Source organism: Dermacentor variabilis, unplaced genomic scaffold (assembly GCF_050947875.1).
Source record: "Dermacentor variabilis isolate Ectoservices unplaced genomic scaffold, ASM5094787v1 scaffold_20, whole genome shotgun sequence".
Taxonomy (NCBI): Eukaryota; Metazoa; Arthropoda; class Arachnida; order Ixodida; family Ixodidae; genus Dermacentor; species Dermacentor variabilis.
This window is the reverse complement of record NW_027460368.1, coordinates 2,661,665-2,680,310: the sequence shown is the minus strand read 5'-3', so window position 1 is coordinate 2,680,310 and position 18,646 is coordinate 2,661,665. Positions and strand designations below refer to the sequence as shown.

The 18,646-nt window shown below is 49.0% G+C and overlaps 2 protein-coding genes across 2 annotated transcripts; both read left to right on the top strand.

Moving 5' to 3' along the window:
• The first annotated feature begins 1,095 nt into the window (after positions 1–1,095).
• On the top strand, positions 1,096–3,801 carry LOC142568518 (uncharacterized). The gene is made up of 2 exons (XM_075678430.1): positions 1,096–1,225; positions 2,784–3,801. Exons 1-2 carry the CDS (start codon positions 1,159–1,161, stop codon positions 3,227–3,229), a joined length of 513 nt encoding a protein of 170 aa, XP_075534545.1. The 5' UTR covers positions 1,096–1,158; the 3' UTR covers positions 3,230–3,801.
• Positions 3,802–15,745: 11,944 nt separating this feature from the next.
• Positions 15,746–18,241, top strand: LOC142568517 (uncharacterized). Its single transcript, XM_075678429.1, has 2 exons — positions 15,746–15,859; positions 17,290–18,241. The coding sequence occupies exons 1-2, from the start codon at positions 15,815–15,817 to the stop codon at positions 17,965–17,967; spliced, it is 723 nt and encodes a 240-aa protein (XP_075534544.1). The 5' UTR covers positions 15,746–15,814; the 3' UTR covers positions 17,968–18,241.
• Positions 18,242–18,646: the final 405 nt, after the last annotated feature.

Below are 18,646 nucleotides of genomic sequence, written 5' to 3'. Positions count from 1 at the left end.
TTTGTGTACGTGTCGTGATTTTTGCGCTCATTTTTCCACTCTGAACTATAACTACAAATAAAATTGAAACAACATCCAACACTTATTCTGCATTCATCTTTTGGCTAAAAAAATATTCTGCACTAACGACACGGATGATTTAAATGCAGCCACGAAGACACCATCTACTGAGTGCCCGAAAAGGGAAAATCGTGCGTTATATTGTGCTGTTTAAAAGTGGACCACACTTTACCTGCGTCATCATTCGGTAATCATTTACGCTTCCGCACATGTACGGTGACTGCCCTAAAATGGCCTAATCAGGTATTTCTACAAATACAATGCAGAACGATCAATTCGCGCTTGTTTGGAGGTTAGACCTTTATATGATCACTATTGTAAACTAGCGGGCCAGTCTCGTTACCCACACAGCCGTCCTTCCATTGGCGTCCCGTGTTGAGTCCTGGGAATAGAAAAAAAAAAGCAGGCACGGAAAAAGACGCCCCGCTCTTGTGTCCCGCATTTTCGGCCTTTCTCCGTCCTTATTCATAGTGCTTAGCACATTGAAAGCATATTTCTCTTTCGAATTATCTGATACAACAACCTCGCGTTCTTTCATAGGTCATTCCTATGCTCACTTAATGCGTCAATTACTACATTTTCGTTTACGGATGCGCAGTATCTATTTCATTTGCTTGTGTTTGACTTGAACTTCAGTTATTGTAAGCACCCTTCTTGTATTTGACTATGTGCTTCATTAACTTTGTGTAATATGATGCCTGCCACGGCTATGTTGCCCCATAATGTAATATTTACTATATTCTTAAGCTACTATTAGGCGGTCCCCATGACCGTTGTTGTCACTCCGTGACTTCGCCCTGTACTAATGATAAATGATGAAATAAATGCACCGATCACTACTTGCCCACTTATTGTTCTCGCAAATGAAATTTTAAGACCGCGCGTTTTCTAGCGCGCGCCTTTCACTTCGCGGCAGTTCGGTTCTTCATCGTTTTCGGTTCCGTCGCGCAGACAACCTCGCCTCTCGCGAAGGAATCGCGAGAGGGCGGGCCACGGGCAAGGCGTGCCCACAGAATCGCGCAGATGCTCGTGCGAACCACGCGACCCAAGATCCAGCTCCGTTCCAGGGATTTCGTCCAGCACTGCATCTACACCTAGATGCGGCTCAGCTACGCGGTGGATGAAGCCGAAGGAACTGGCGCGTCGGGAAAGCTCCAACGAAAGCGTAAGACCTTTACTTCGCTCTCTGCTTCGTCACTCAGTGCGGTTTACGAAAAGCTTTCTCACACGCCGTGGTGGCTTAGTGGCTGTATCGCGCTCTCCTTCTTAGCGCGAGGTCGGGGATTCGATTCTCCCTCGAGGTACACCCGTACTATAATGCTAGCTCCATTACTACTGTCCTACACTCTTAGGCAAAGTTACACCCCTTGGCTTGCCCCTTCTGCCACACAACAATAATCGTTATCTGCCTTGATGCGTTTCCTTTCTTTAACGCTGCGAGGCCGGAACTTTCCAGTAACGAATGGCACGCGCGTTATCAGAAGGGGCACTCCAAAGGGTGTAAACTGTTCTATGCTGATAACGCGCGTGCCCTTCGTTACTGGAAAGTACCGGGCTCGCAGCGTTAAAGGAAACGCATCAAGGCAGATAACGATTATTGTTGTGTGGCAGAAGGGGCAAGCCAAAGGGTGTAACTTTGCCTACACTCTTAGGCAAAGTTACACCTTTTGGCTTGCCCCTTCTGCCACACAACAATAATCGTTATCTGCCTTGATGCGTTTCCTTTCTTTAACGCTGCGAAGCCGGAACTTTCCAGTAACGAACGGCACGCGCGTTATCAGAAGGGGCACTCCAAAGGGTGTAAACTGTTCTATGCTGATAACGCGCGTGCCGTTCGTTACTGGAAAGTACCGGGCTCGCAGCGTTAAACATAGGAAACGCATCAAGGCAGATAACGATTATTGTTGTGTGGCAGAAGGGGCATGCCAAAGGGTGTAACTTTGCCTAAGAGTGTAAGAGTGTAGACGCGGAAGACATTTCGGAATAAATGCAAGTGCGAGCAAGAGAATATCTGCTATATCTGCTGTATAGCCAGTCTTTAAGCATGCTGTCGACCCAGGTCCGCACTGCGGTCCAGGAATTAGTGTTCTGTTAAACAGGCATGTGAAGCTGCAAACGCGACTACACAGCCTAGTATCTTTCGATTTTTTCGCGTTTGAATTTACGCTGTTAGCACCTAAGAACGTAGTCATGCCTGACGCGAAGAACGTATCATGTTCCAGCAGGACATGGAAGAAGACAGAAATATAACGCTTGTGGTGATCTTCTTTTCTCTTTTTAACGTCACATACACCAGTGCAGTGGAGGCGTCGAGGCGTTCTCTGACACTTCAAACTGCCGAAGAGACGGAGTAGACAAAGCTTTGACATTCTAGGACACACTGCACGGTTTCAGTCGCATCCGCGTGCTTCCCGCACCTCATTTGGGTAACGCCAGTGGTGGTTTCATCGCAATGCCTCGCTACCATAATATGCAGTATCTAAGCAGAGATGCTGCACATCGTCACCTCACGAGTAGCCCGCCGGCTGCCATCAGTTTCAGTAGTGGCAAGTCATTTTTCAACAAACAGTACACACGCTTTCTGTAAATATGAGATTAATGTTAGGCTAGTTTTGTATTGTTACTTGGCGATGCTTAATGTTAAAATATGCACTAACCAAGCCGCAGCAATGTGCTACGTGAACATAGAATGGAGTACGAGCACGACAGGTGTTTGACCGCAGGTCTGCAAGAAAGGGCCACGGATTGGCCGCCTACGAGAGTCTGCTGCGTGCCTGGTCAACAGCTGTCCCAGCGTGTGCCGGTCGGTGAACAAGCTCATCTCCAACCTTGCTGCGTGCGGAGCATCTTCAGCCATCACCAGGAGGACCTCGACAAGTCATGCACGGCCAGCGGAACCGACGTGTGCTTGCACCTTGCGGAGCTGTCCCCATGCAACAACTTCCTGTGGGTTATTATCGAGCTACGCGAAACACGGCTGGCCCTGGGTTCCTTGCGGGGACGCGTGGTTGCTCTGGATTCAAACAAGCAGCGCCGGTGCCCGTTCATTCTGGTTCATTGTCCGCTCATGGAGCACCGGTCCATCGAGTTCTTGGAGCTGCGCGAATCACGGATGTCACCAAAGCAGTTCCAGTTAACCGACAACCTTATCCACGCCAGGCTCCACTAGCACCTGTTGGACTACCCGAGCAGGGACCTGATGGACGCGCTCCGCTCCACAGCGACCACGCTCGACGAGCTGGAGATCGTGAGCATGCACTTCTCGAGCGCGGGCGTGAGCAGGCTGTGCTACGTGTTGGACTGGTGCGACGCCATTCGCACGCTCGTTTACCCAGAGATCTGGATCGACGTGCCCGTGGCTCAGGCGATAATGCGCGGTGCTACGCGGCAACGCCAGATCCGCGTCGCCGATATGTTCCCGACTGTCCACTGCTGGCCGATATGGCGTCCTGCACAGCAGCCATCGAGGAGCTCGTATTGAGCGGCTGTGCGACAGGCACGTACGGGACGCTGTTGCTCGTCCTCGTCGCCGATAGGTGGGCGACGCTTGGCACAGTGGAAAACTGCAAATATGAAGTGACCGAGGTGAACTTCGGAGTCTTCTCAATCGTGTTGAGCCAATGGGTCGGTGGCGAGGCGCATTCGGCTGTTTTTTCAGCTCAGCGCGAGGTTCGCGTAAATTTCAGTGTATATATATATTAAAGCGCTCTCATTCGTTACTTTGGCCCCTTTGCATGGTTGAATTCTGCCACACAATAAACAATGGTGCACAGTGACTCAAGTTGTCTACTGCCTTCGCCCATTAGGTATGGGCTGGCTGAAGACTTTGCAAGCAGACTACCTGTGCCACTGGGTATATACCCGAATGAGATTGCACCTAACACATTACAGGTTATTATTTACCTGCGTTCAGTTGAATTTTTTACTCGGCAACCCTTACTCTACTTCAAATAATTTTTACAGTAACCAATTACATTCTACCATTTATTACGAGGCAAATTTCTATTGGCGACGCATGTTTAAGCGCATAAAATTTTGCGGGAACTACATTAGAAAGCCTAAGGTCGGGGGTACGCAGTAGCCTCCCGGGCATTCGTGTTCTAGACTGGCAGACCCACGCGATCAGTATTTGTTTCCTATCATGAAGCTGCGCAAGATGTTCGCCGACGATTTGCACCGGTATTTATACATGCTCAATAGCGATGACCACTTAGGACGATGATGCCAGGAAATTGCCTAGGGAAGCTTTTTCGACTCTTCTTTGGCCCCATGCGGATCACTCCTTTTCTATCACCAGCAACAATGTAGTGCTCTGCTTCACAGAGGACTCTGACGCCAGTTTTGGAGCATGGAGTAACAACAATCATGTGCGGAAGATATTCGTATGGTACAACATTGGTCATTGTCTCAGCGCGCTACGTAAGAGAGAGAAATAAACTTTTTTGTGAGACCAGGCTTCTTGAGTCCAAAGGTGGGTGGCCTCCTCAGTCCAGGTAGCCGTGGCTCGCTGCCGCCGCTCGAGCCCTGTTCACCAACCGCAGCTGGCTGTCAGGCTCTTGCGTCACCAGCAGAGCCTCCCACTGGTCTTCCAATTCTTCTTCTGAATCCGCCTCTTTCTGCATGTTATCGCCTGGTGGTGATGATGATGGTGGTGCTTCTCGATTATTCCTGCATCCAAGCACCATATGGCGCAAGGTGTTGGGCGTGTCCGGCGGGCAGAACTTGCAGTCTCGCCCGTAGATGCCGGGGTACATGGCGTGCAGCAGTGTTCCGTGTGGGTAGGTTCCAGCCTGTAGTCTTCTCCAGGTTACTGCTCGGTCCCTACTCATCGACTTATGCGCGGGCGGGTAGCGACGCCTCTGCTTCCTGTAGTGCGCCAAGATATCCGATTACTTCTTGGATATCCGTTCATCATCCTCGTCACAGTCGTTGGTACGTGTTCTCTGCGCGTCGCAGATGGCTCGGCGTGCGCCGGCTGGTTCCCCGTGAGAGACTCGTGTCCCGGTGTCCAGAGAATTTGTGGTGCTTCTTTCTTGGTGTTGTTCAAGACCTGAAGTGCTGCCTTTCCAATCCTTCCATTCATATACCTTCTGCATGCTTCTTTCGAGTCCGTCACCACGGTAACCATGGCCTTCTTGCACGTTGCGATGGCCAGGGCTATGCCCACCTCTTCCGCTGTGCTCGCGTCCTCGGCACGTATGGATGTGGCTGTAAGTTATTCGCCCTTCTCGCCTACCACGCTGATTGCGAATCGGTCGTTGGTACTGTACGCAGCTGCATCCGTATATCTAACGTTTCCTTCTTTGCTGTTGGTGCGTTCGAGTATGCGCTTGAGCGCCTGTATTCTCGCCTGTCTCCTTTCCTTGTCGTACTCGGGATGCATGTTTCCGGGAATGGTACTCATGTGTAGCTTGTCTCTGATCTCGTGTGGGATACGCTGAGGTAGGTGCCTTTCATCCTTGACTTGGTAGCCCAGATCTTGCAGCAGGGCTCTTCCCGTCTTTGTCAGCTTTAGTCTCTCCAGTTGGTTGACGTTGTGCGCTTCCACGAGCTCTTCCCACGTGTTGTGGACTCCCATTTTGAGTAATCTCGCTGTGGACGTGGAGGGGGACAGGCCCAAGGCGATTTTGTGTGATTTTCTAATGAGGGCGTTTCCTTGGTCTCGTTGACTGTTCTTCATGTCAACGTATGGGTTCCCGTACAAGACGATGCTCGTGAGCAGCGATTGTATCATTTTCGTGCAGTTTTCTTCCTTGAGTCCGTGGCCTTTGCTCGTCACTGTTTTGATAAGGTGGGTTATTTGTTGCACGGTTCTCTGAATTTTTTCCAACTCTGCTCCCCCGGACCTGTCCTTTTGAATCAGGAGTCCGAGGATGCGGAGCGTCGTAACCTGCGGAATCATGATGCCTCCCACCTTTACTACCGGGTCTGGTATCTGCTGCGGTTGTCGGCCTCTTGTGCGCTTTCTTAGCACCAAGAGCTCCGATTTTTCAGGTGCGCACGTCAGTCCACATGCTTCCAGGTACTTTTCCGTAGTGTCAACCGCTTCTTGCAGAGCGTCTTGCTGTTTACCTGTCGACCCTCCCGTAGTGCAGATGGTGAGGTCGTCAGCATATATTGCGGGACCAATCCTTTCTATTTGCTTCAGTTCCTTGGGTAGTCAGCTCATCGCCAGATCAAATAGCATCTGCGAAATGACGGAGCCTTGTGGCGTTCCCTTTCGCGGTATGTCGAATTTCTCAGAGCGTAAGTTGCCTATCCCCACTGTGGCTGTCCGTTCTTTCAGAAAAGCTTTGATGTAATTATATACTTTTTCGCCGCAGTTATATACGTTGAGGTGCAGCAGTATGGCTTCGTGTGTCACGTTGTCGAAAGCCCCTTTCACGTCAAGTGCGAGGATGGCTCTTTTGCTTTGCGTGTCCAGCTTGTCGATCACTTTTTCCTTGATTTGCAGCAACACGTCTTGCGCAGACAGGTGAGCTCTAAATCCGAACATAGTGTTTCGGACATGTTCGTTGTTTTCGAGATAGTCGATCATTTGGTTGTGCACCATCTGCTCGTAGAGTTTTCCAGCACACGAGGTTAGGGATATAGGTCGAAGGTTCTGCACGCTGATGGGCTTGTTGGGTTTAGGTATCATGGTTACCTCGGCATGTTTCCATTCCGGTGGTACTTTACCGTGTTGCCAGCACTCGTTGATGTATATTAAGAGCGCGTCTGCAGACACCATTTATTAGAACGACAGAAAGCTGAACTAGTTGGTAAGGATTAATTATGCAAAAAAGAGGTGAGGGGTGCTTCGAAGCCGTTGCTAAACTTTCAATCCAAGCATTGCAAAGTAGTAAGAAACGGAATTGCCATGTCGTGCCTTAAGTCTTCTTTCACCAGATCCTGCATGCACAAAATGAGAGCCAGTTTTAATTCGCAGGTCCGGCGCCTATTAGAAGCAGGTTATCCTAGTGTAGCAGTGGCCACTGTGGCTTAGCGCCTAAAGAAGTCGGTTTCGAGGGGGACGGACGTGATTGCAGAAAGCAGTAATAGCAAAAAAAAGTAGTGCATGTCTATTCCGTACATTCGTCAGTGTCGCACAGGCTTAAAAAAGTTGCAAGTAGATATGATGTTACTGTTGCTTTCACTGTTCCCAATAGGCTAGGTAAGATATGCGCTGCCGTACAGAGGAAAAAGGAGCAGGTAAAAGGCAAAAAAAGAACAGATATTTGTTTAGTGAAGCACAATAAGAACAAGAGGGGTTCGATCGGAGATGGTTGTTCGGCGCGTTCGTTCGGTTACCGGCGCGCGCGATTGGCCCACTCCGCGCTGACGTCGCCAGCCGGGGGCGCGGCCACGTTTTTGGTGACGTCAAAATGACGACACGCTCCTGTCAATCATCCTCCCACCCAGCATTTCCTCTTCTAGGCGCCGAACCCGACGGGAGCTGGGAAGTTTGGAGCGATCGTACGGCTTCGCATGGCGCGTCTGGTGGATTGGATCCAACCGATGGCTTCGGCATGGGAAGTTTGGATCCAATCCATAGTTTAATTCGAGAAAATGGCGCTTCCGTTGGGAACTTAGGTTGTTGCGCTGGCGTTTATAGAGGAAGGAGGAGAGCGGGTGGCGGTGCGAAACGCGTTAGAAGAAATGGCAGAATGTGAATTCCGGCGTCGTTTTTGTTTCTCGAAACAAAGAATTCGTTGGTTGTACAGCGAAATCGACCCCATCATCGGTGCCAGCGAGCCACTGGAATGTTGTCACTGATTCCTGAAAAGTGCGCCACTCTTCCCGTCGTTTCTTTTGCTTTTTTCTTCTCGCTGTGCGCGACGCCACCTAGGGCCGACGCAAACAAACTAATAGTTATAAATTGCAGTAGTCACACGTACTACTATTTGAAAACGTGTTTGGGCTTGAGAAGAAAAAATATTTTTTTAGATAAAGATTCCATTCATTCGGAAGACGAAAAACCTATCGTTTTGTAGTAAACTGTCTGCAAGCAGACGACAAACGACGGAAGTAAACTTCCGGGGAGGTCACCGCTTCCTGATTGGTTGCTCTCTCCGCCCCGTTGCCACAAATTTTGCATACTGCCACTTAGTGACGTTTCACCAACCGAACAGAACGCGTATCGAACAAAATATCTCCGATCGCGCCCTAGTTTTACTGACAGTCGTATGGGTGTGGTTTATAAAATTCCCCTTAGCTGTGGCCAGTTCTACGTAGGGCAAACGGGACGGTTTATCAATCAGATGCTAATGGAACATAAAAGGTCGTTAACCGGTGGGTCGCCTTCTAATCTTTCCCTACATTGCCAAGTTTGTAACTGCATGCCCGAGTTAGATGAATGCGCGATATTGTACAGGCATAAGGATGAAGATACGCGTCTCATGGTAGAGGCATGGCATATCTATAATGGTGGAAGTGCGTGCGTGAGTCAGCCTTCGATTACATTACATAAGGAAGAGATCAACAGCCTTAGCAGTTATCTCTCACGTAGACCGGCACATGTACCGGACTGACACGTGGTGATACCATTCCTGAGCTTGCGCAGATAAGTTTTGTGTCTTCTTGCTTTTTTCGCTTCAGTGCTCCCTTCAGTTGATAGTCGGCCCTTCGTGTTGTCCATTTCTCTATTCATGTGTCATGTCTGCACGCCTCACCTCTTTTTTGCATAATGATCATTTATTGTCGCTGCCGGCGTCCTCAAGTAAGAGCTAGGGAAGGTTGCCCACTAAAATTTCGAAAAGCAGTTGTTAGAGAAGGCAAAACTCGTGAGGGCTACAGAGGACACACTCAAAGCGCAATACTAGCTCGCTGAATTTACTATGGTTGACCAATTTATATAAAGACTGACAGGAGAGTAACGTAAATGTGATCGATTAGGTTTCAGTAATTACTCGATTACTTTAATGGAGCAGTAATTGATCCCTGTACCAAATTTCATTTTGGATGGAGAAATTCGTGATTGCTATCGCTTATTATTATTTTTCTGTGACGTGTTCAAGCCGCGCCCAAATAGAACTCTTCCTGCTGGCTGCTGTCTCGCCTAGTACAACACTTGACTCCCTGGGTATGTGCCACTGGGTGTGTTCCTGAACAGACACCTTCGGCAGTACGTGTGCAATATCGGAACGCGCCCATTCTTGGCCAATGCGTTGTAATGGATGTGACAAGGTTAACCAAGCGGTATTTACCGTCAAATATAATAAAATTATATCGAACCATCCGGAACTGACACCTCCACGTCGAGCAGGATCCCTTCATGGATAACCATTGTCACAAAGTTGCAGCCAGAATACTAGGGATAGTGGGAGTTGCTGCGGAGTTTCAATCGGGGTACAGTGTTTACAATATGATACAATCTAGCGTATCATTAGGCATGGCAGCTGGCAGTAAGATTGCCACTGCTGATGGCATCCAAGGTTTCGTGATTTACGAATGGCAATGGGATGTGCAGCAGACTACACGATAAACCTATCATGGCTTCGGCCACAATTGTTTCTAACTCTTCCGCAACTCTCCGCCATGAAGGAAGTGTGTTTTTCACTCCGACAGGGCGGATAACCAAATAAATGCGATCACAGACGGTAGACACAAAACCATATCAGTACTTGCATCTAACTTGGAACACTGGAGGCTATACTGGCTTCATTTAATTATTGCCGAAGGCGACTGCGAATATTTCACATCCATTACATACGATTTGCTTCCTTTATTATTCTCAAAATATTTATTTTTCCAATACGCATAAAAAGAAATTAGGCGAGTAGTTAGTGCAGTGTTCACATTGCGCTACCTGGGGTTATGATTCCACAATCTGGAATTCTGACATATTGTCCTGTTCATCCACGCTTGCGTTTTGAGCCAATCAATCTAGGTGTATTCACCCTGTAAGCAAATGTGACGTAAGCAAAAGCAAATTCCAGAATATGGCGTAACCTGACTGTATGACAGCACCGCATGGTACACTGAAGGATGACGGAGATATGAAAAATCCGCGCGAAAGAAATATTCAACCTAAGTACCTTATGGTAGGTTTCTCCACAATGCATGGGAGTAATTCTTGGCTTACGTGTTCACGACAGCGTTGTCTCGCAGCTATATCATATTTATTTTGAACAGTGCATTAAAAAAGCTTTTTAGTTATTTTTTAACGCATTTCCGAATACACTCCTACAACTACGAACTTCGAAGTGACCTATTCACTGTTCCCCTCAGGTCACTTCATTGCCTCAATGACTCATTGGGAGGGCAGCTACTTGTATCTTTAGCAGCCTATCTTATGTCCAATGCTGGACGAAGGCTTCATCCATTGATTTCCAATTACTCTGCTTCTGCATTAGCCGCACCCACCTTTACCAGCAAATTCGCTCATCTCGTCACTCCTCCTAAACATTTACAGCCATTTACGGTGTTTTCTTTCCCACGAAACATGCTCTCTTGCGGTGGCTAATGCACCCCTTCATAACCACACCTTACGTGACTCGCCACATCTTCTTTTGATACTCATGAGCGGATGTATCATGGACTCGTGTTTTATCCTCTAATCCACAACGATGTCTCCGTGTCGATTGACCTCAAGCCTATCAATTTTCGTGCTACCACTTCTTTCGCGATATTTACCGCCTTCTCGAAATCATTCGATATCCTGCAACTCCGGCACCTTTGATGACCGCATACACATGGTGCAGCACTGAATCGCGACTATAAATATTTCGTGCTAGCTGTCCGGAGTTACCAGTACTGCGATCTTATATTTGTGTATATATATATATATATATATATATATATATATATGCGTATTGTTACGGGGATGTTGGGAGCGTAGAAAGACTGTATTTACAATGTACATACAAGATGAGTCCGAGTATTTTAAATGACTGACCACCAACAGCACGCCGCAGCCAGCGTCTCGCGATCTTCTTCTTCCTCTTTTCTTCATCCTTCCGTAACAGGACCCCCGGGTGGCGAAGCGCCGTCTCGGCGCATGGTAGGCGAAGAATTGCGAGCGAAGTGTGGCTTCAGCCGCAAAATGTGCACGAAGTCAACAGACGTGGTACTTGAGGATGTATGAAACTGTAGCGGCGAAATCAAGGCGAAATCTCGTAATTTACGTCGTTAACTTGACGTAGGACTTCATAAGGCCGTGTGTAGCGAGACAAAAGCTTCTGGGAGAGGCCAACCCGACGACATGGTGACCAAAGGAGCACTCTAACACCTAGCGCGAACTTAACATCGCGATGGCACCGGTCGTAACGCTCTTTTTGCATACGCTGCGAGGCTAATAAACGAGATCGGGTGACTTGACGTGCCATGTAAGCGCGATCGATGACTTCACCAGCGTACTCAATTGCAACACGTGCACAGAAGAGAGGATGGTGTCAAACGGCAATCTGGAGTCGCGACCATACAAAAGATAATGGGGTGAATATCCTGCGGTGTCATGTCGGGACTAGTTATGCGCGAACGTCACGTAGGCCAGCGTGGCGTCCCAGTCGCGGTGATCGTTGGAGACGTGCATCGACAGCAACTCTGTGATGGTTCGGTTGTGAGGTTCCGTAAGACCGTTCATTTGTGACTGGTAGGTGGTAGACAGCTTGTGCTCAGTGGAACAAGAGCGGAGGAGGTCGAGCGGCCGCGGTCTGTAAGTAACGGTCGATGTGCACCGTGGTTGAGGATCTAGTCTTATACGATGCGTTTGCTCTTCGCTTGCCCAAGATTCCGGCATTCCTTAATGATGGACTCAACAGTTGCGCAGTTCCTGCAAAGCAGGAGGTTGAACACATCGTCCGCGATGCCCTTCAAGATGTGCCCAACCTTATCGGCATCCAGCATGTCTGCGTCCGCTTTACAGGAGAGAGCCAGAACCTCTTGAATATACGCGACGTACATTCGATTGATTTCTGGCCACGAGACGCTAGCTCTTGCTTGACGTCCCACAGGTCTTCCGAAAATATCGTGTAGCTTTTCCTTGCAGGAGTCCCAGCTTCTAATGTCAGCTTCATGCGTCTCGAACCATACCTTCGCGGCTCCTCCCGAGTAAAGGATCACGTTGGCCAGGAAAAGTGTGACATCCCACTTGTTGTGCTTACCGACGCGCTCATTCGACGTCATCCAGTCTTCGACGTCGACCTTCCCAGTGCCGATGAAGATTACCTGGTTACGTAGCCGGGTTAGCACTCCTTCCACTTGTGTCTGAGCGGCGGAGGCAGCGTCAGTACGTAGCCATAAAAGCAGAACCGATGTGACGCGCGCTGCAACGATCCATGGCAGGCTTGTGGCGAGTTTACACCGCACCTCCACCAAAATGTTAAGGGGAGAAAATACATGTGTTTACAATGCATACAGTTACAAGGTTGTAGCTCAGCAGCCAGCCAGGGCAGCACCATCTATCTTCGAGACACTTCAACCTGCTCTTCACTTCACAACGTCCTTGTGTCCACAGCGGCACAAACTCGTACGTGACAATGTAAAAGAAAGATAGCTAGGACATTCCCAAAATAAGAACGAGAACTTGCTGGGGCAAGCCACCGCCCCATTTAAAAAGGTGCGCTCATAGCATCCACCGACCCACCCAGCTGCAGGTATGCAGACCCCTACGGAATCGTTGTTCTCTTCAACTGAGCCTTTAATTGGCACGAATTAAACAAGAACTGTGACGTTTCTAGAATGATATTTTAAAAGTTCACGTTGACCTGTTATTTGCCTTTAGTATCCCTTTAGAAGGGCCCCTTGGCACTTTTTATCGAAGTGGAGAAACGCATTTCAAGTTAAATTAGCTTCTTTCAGAAATACTTTGCCGCAAAAGCAACCTTATTGCGTCCAGCAAGAGCGCAATTGTTAGCAATCGAAACCTCTTCGCGGTGCTTCCGCTCCTTTTTCAATGCCTTGCACTGGGACGGCTAAGATGGAGCCGGGAGTGCCCACAACGCTCCGCCTACCCAACGTCACCGTTGCGCGCATTTCTAATTTAATTTTGGATGTTAAGGTAGACTCCACTATTTCCGATTTTCCCCCCAACGACCTTCCAAACGGGCCAAACGGATTTGTCCTCAGCGAGACGAAACGGTCACTACAGGAATAGCCCTATACTTTTGTGCGCAGGCACGACTAAAAGTGGGTGCAAAACAGAGAATCTGGGGGCTTTTTCTCCTGGAATATCTGACTTAGCCTATATAGGTGCTACGCAGTAGAAGCTTCTGTGGTCGTTTTGTTTGCGTTTGTCCCTAGGCGTGCCGGCATTGCGGAGTGAGGTCGTGTGTCTCTGTGTAGATGCCATGCGTCGTCCACGAATTTTCCACGTGCGTCTCCTTGGATGTTGGTGGCGCAGTGAGATGGCGTGGAGGACTGTCAGCGCGAGGGATCGCGCTGGCCATGACCATGCGCGAGTTTGTTTACGCTCTCACGCTGGCTGCCCGCGCGGTGAACCAGGGGAAGCAGTGGGCACTCACACCCCATTGGGTGTTCGTTGTGTCTGAAGTTACATCGGGCAGACTTTCTCACGCCTGGGGCGCTGTGTGCTGAAGCAGTCACGCGAGATTATGTCTCTCTCGTGCCTCACGGCGCCTTACCTGCAAAATAACATAACTGATTTTCCCGGGAGAGCAATAGGGGCCATACAAGAGACCGGGCCTGCTATCCTGGAGCAGTATCTTAGCTCGTGCCAGGCTTCTCGTGTGCTCTTCCCCGTCACCTATGAAAATCATTTTTTAATGGTCTCCATTGAGTAAAATAAACGTCCTTCTGCAAAAGCATGTGCAAAAAGCGGTAGACGGAGCCGCGGAGCTGGCGAAACAGAAGCAACGCAGGTACGTCCGAGTTATATTTAGCCTGGAACGAGCGAAGATGCTGCTTCGGGAGAGCAGGCCCTCTCTCTACTACGGCCCATGTGCTCCTCCGGGAAGATCGATGATGTTATTTTGGAGGAAGATGTCTGTTCGACGAAGCTTTAGCTTCTGGGATTCGCGTACGTACGACCTACCATTAGAGACAGCGATCACAATATTTTTCCTATGTTTAATTATGATCATAAGATAGTAGGCTCATTCCGGAAGTATACGTAATTAGTATTAGCCTGTTTATAAGCTCCGTCAATAAGTGTAAGCATAACAGTAAAAGGAAGCGAAGGGATCCAAACACTCTTCTTTATTGATTGATGTCAACTATTGGCCATTAGGAGCCGGGGATCGGAATCCGCTATATTTCGAAATAAAGCGTCCAGAAAACTAAGGAACCAGTTTCTGTTGTAAAGAGACGTCTGAGAGAAAGCAGTTGACTCATGTGTCGGCTGCCTTTCTCTGCGCCCTTATTGCTCATAGAAATCTAGGGATATCGTGATTACCGAAGCGGCATCTGATGCAGATGTGAAAACGTGGGCCAAGCATTCGCATTTTATTAAGCACTGTCCAAATTTATAACACTGCCGTGCGTATCTGAGGACGCAGCAGTTGAGCATGTCCCTCAACATCGGGGCTTTCCACTGTTGCCACAGCACAGCGCCCCATGATCCCGGAGGCCAAGCAATTGGCGTACTGCGAAGTTTCCTCTTGCTTTCAGTCAAACTGTACGCTCTACGCACAAGTTAACATGCACAGCAAACCTGCGTTCAATTTACTACAAAATGAAAGGCGCCGGTCTCTAAGGGCAGGGACCACAACACCCACTGTTGCGAGCACACGATGGTGACCACTGGATAGAATCGGCAACGGAATGTGCGATGTGTATCCGGAGACCACCTATTGATGCGTCCTTTCTGATGGTAAATTCGTTATCGTGGGAAATTCGTCATGCAATTGAGCGAATATAGGCCTCAATTGTATAAAAACCGCCTTTCAATTTCATATGTGTCTTTTCGGGCACGTGCCGCAATTCTTGCGCTGTTTTTTTTTTCATTCTGAAGTATCACAAAAATTAATACAACATTCGACACATATTTTGCATTCGCATATCGATAAAAAATACAAATATTTGGGAATGGTACAGTAGGGGATTTAAGTGAACACGCAATGACAGCATCTGCAGAGTGCCCGAAAAGTGAAAACCGCGCGTTATATTGTGGTTTCAAAAAGTTGGCCACAAGCTGCCTGCGTCAACATTTAGTGCTCGTTCACGCTAACGCACATGTACGGAGGATGCCTTAAAAGGGTCAAATTGTGCGTTTACACAGATAGAAGGTGTTAGCTTAACGTTAGGAATATCATTTCGCGCTTGTTTGAAAGTTTGGCCTTGATATGATCACCGTCGTAAACGATTGGCCAATCTTGTTAACAACAAAGGCTTCCTTCTCGGGGCGTCCCCCGTTGTGTCCTGCCAAAAAAATAATAATAAAAAGTAAAATAAAGAAAGCAAGATTCGAATCACTCTTAATTAAGAACAGGACAAAAAAAAACGGTTGAAAAAGACAGGCGGTTCTTGTGTTTCGTATCTTGCGCCATTGTCTGTCCCTGTCCATTGCGCTGTTGCTGATTATGCGCCGATAACAACTTGCCCACTTACCTTTCTCGCAAACGACATTTTTAGAATCACGCGTTTTCCATAGTGCGCTTTCATCTCGCGGCGATTCGGTTCTTCATCGTTTTCGGTTCCGTCGCGCAGTGAACCTCGCGTCTCGCGAAGGAATCCCGAGACAGCGTGCCACGGGCAAGGCGTGCCCACAGAATCGCGCAGGGGCTCGTGCGAACCGCGCGACTGAAGATCGAGCTCGACTGCAGGGATTTTGTCCAGCACTGCGTCCGCACCTAGAAGCAGCCCAGCTACGCCGTGGATGACGCCGAAGAACTTGACGCGATCGCGAGGCTCCAACGAAAGGGTAAGACGCTTGCTTCGCCCTCTGCATGCTTCGTCCCTCAATGCGGTAAAGAAAAGCTCTCACACGCCGCGGTGGCTTAGTGGCCATACAGCGCTCTCGTTCTCAGCACGAGGTCGCGGATTCGATTCTCCGCAACTATACCTGAACTAGAATGCTAGCCGCATTGCTGCCGTCCTAGACGCGGCAGACATCTCGGAATAAATGCAAGCGCGAACAAGAGAAAATCGTCGGAAGATCGTTTCTATGTAACGATATTCAACTAAATATTATCTGATATTCCGTAGCCGGCCTTGAAGCATGCTGTCGACACAAATTCCCATTTCTGTGCATAAATTAGGCCGTTGTTGCACATGCATTTTAAGCCGGAAACGCCATAACGTAGCCTTGTACCTCTCGATTTGAATTTATGATGTAAGTACCTAAGAATACAGCCACGGCTGACACGAAGAACATATGTCGCAGCAGGACATAGGTAAACAAAGAAACGCGCCTGGTGGTATTTTTGTGTGTGCTTTCTACTACACACTGACCTGGTGTCTATCTATTCGTTTATTGAAAGGCTTAACCTACATGGTGGCGCTTCCCCAATACACCAAGCACATTCATATCTAGAACATAAGCCGGCAGCTTTACTTGCCGGTATTCATTCGCTGTTGCAGCTAAATCTATTCGTTTATTGAATGGCTTAACCTACATGGTGGCGCTTCCCCAATACACCAAGCACATTCATATCTAGAACATAAGCCGGCAGCTTTACTTGCCGGTATTCATTCGCTGTTGCAGCTAAATCTATTCGTTTATTGAAAGGCTTAACCTACATGGTGGCGCTTCCCCAATACACCTAGCGCATTCATATCTAGAACATAAGCCGGCAGCTTTACTTGCCGGTATTCATTCGCTGTTGCAGCTAAAGTTTTGCTTTGGGAAAGGACATTTTCGTTCTCCGTAACGAAATGAAGGTTACTGATATTTCTAAGTTGGGTTTCACAATTCACTAGCAGTAAACTGGAAGCTACGCAGCCTTCTCTCGCACTTGAAAGTGTCTCCGGGAAGGAAAAGACAACGCTTTCATATTCTGGGGCAGATTGCGCAATTTCACTCGCATTGGCGTGGCTCTCGCTCCTCAATTGGCGAACGCAAGTGGTGGTAGTTCCTACCGCAATGCCTCACTGCCGTAAAATACGGTATCTAAGTAGAGCACATCCTGATGTCACGAACACCCCGATGGCTACCGTCAGTTTCAGAAAGGCAAGGCATTTTTCAGCAAACTTCACGCACGTTAACTTTCTGTAAATATGAGATGAATATTAGGCTAGTTTTGTAACGCTACTTGGCGATGCTTACTTTTCAAAGAGGTAGAAACCTCGCATTAGCGATTTGCTATGTCAACAGCAGAGTGGAGTACAAGCACGACAGCTGTTTGTCCACAGGTTTGCAAGAAGGGACCACGGAGTGGCCGCCTAGGAGAGTCCGCTGCGTGCCTGGTCGGCAGCTCGCCCGTCGTCTGCCGGGTGGTCAACCAGCTCTTCCCCAACGTTCTCTGCGTGCGCAGCATCTCAGGCCATCAGCAGGAGGACCTCGACAAGCCATGCCCGGCCAGCGCAGCCGATGGATGCCTCCACCTTGCGGAGCTGTCCGCATGCAACAACTTCCTGTGGGTCATCATCATCAAGCTACGCGAAGGACGGCTGGGCCTGGCTTGCCTGCGCGGACGCGTGGTTCCTTTGACCTTCAACATGCGGCGCAGGCAGTCGTTCATTCTGGTTCATTGTCCGCTGATGCAGCACCGCTCCACCGAGTTCCTGCAGCTGCTCGTGTCCCGGATGTCGCCAAAGCAGTTCCAGTTACGGGACGGGGTGGAGCTTAGCAAACACCTGAGGCACGCCAGGCCCTGCTGCCGCATGTTGGACTATCCGACCAGAGACCCGATGGACGCGCTCCGCTGCACATTGACCACACTCGACCCGCTGGAGAACCTGAGCGTGCGCTTTTCGAGCGTGGGCGTGAACAAGCCGTGTGAGCTGCTCGACAGCTGCGAAATCATGCGCACGCTCGTCTTCCTCGAGCACTGGACCGACGTGCCCGTTGTTCAGGCGTTGATGCGCTGAGGCGCCGTGCTACGCGCAGCGCCAGATCCACGTCGTGGAGCTGTTCCCGACGAATCACTCTCGCTACGTGCTGGCCGACCTGGTGTCCTATACCGCAGTCATCCAGGAGCTCGTTTTCAGCGGCTGTGGGACAGACACGTGCGGGATGCTGAACGTCTCGCAGCGTTGTGCGCCCTCGGGGCCAGTCGGCGCGCGACTCAATGAGTGGCGAGACCCCTTGGACTGTAGTTTCAGCTCATCGCGACGTTTTTGGATATATCAGTGTATATTAAATAGTTTTCGTTTGCTACTTTGGTCACTTTGAACGGTTGAATAATGCCACACAGACAATTGGACAAACACAGTGACTAATGTTGTCAAGTAGCTTGGGCCATTGGGCATGTGCGGCCTGCTGTCTTTGCAAGCAGGCTGCCTTTGCTATTAGGTGTATGCCCGAATGAGCCTTCTACGTAGCACATTACACGTTATTAATTACCCACATTAACTTGAAATTTTTGCTCGGCAACGCTTACTCCAATTACTTTTGACAATAACCAATTGCATGTAACCAGTTATTACGAGGCAAGCTTCTGTATGCAACGCAGGCTTAAGCGCATAGAATTTCGCGGGAACTAAATTAGAAAGCCCACGGTCGATGGCACGCTGCAGCCTATGGGGCATTCGTGTTCAGTCTGGCATA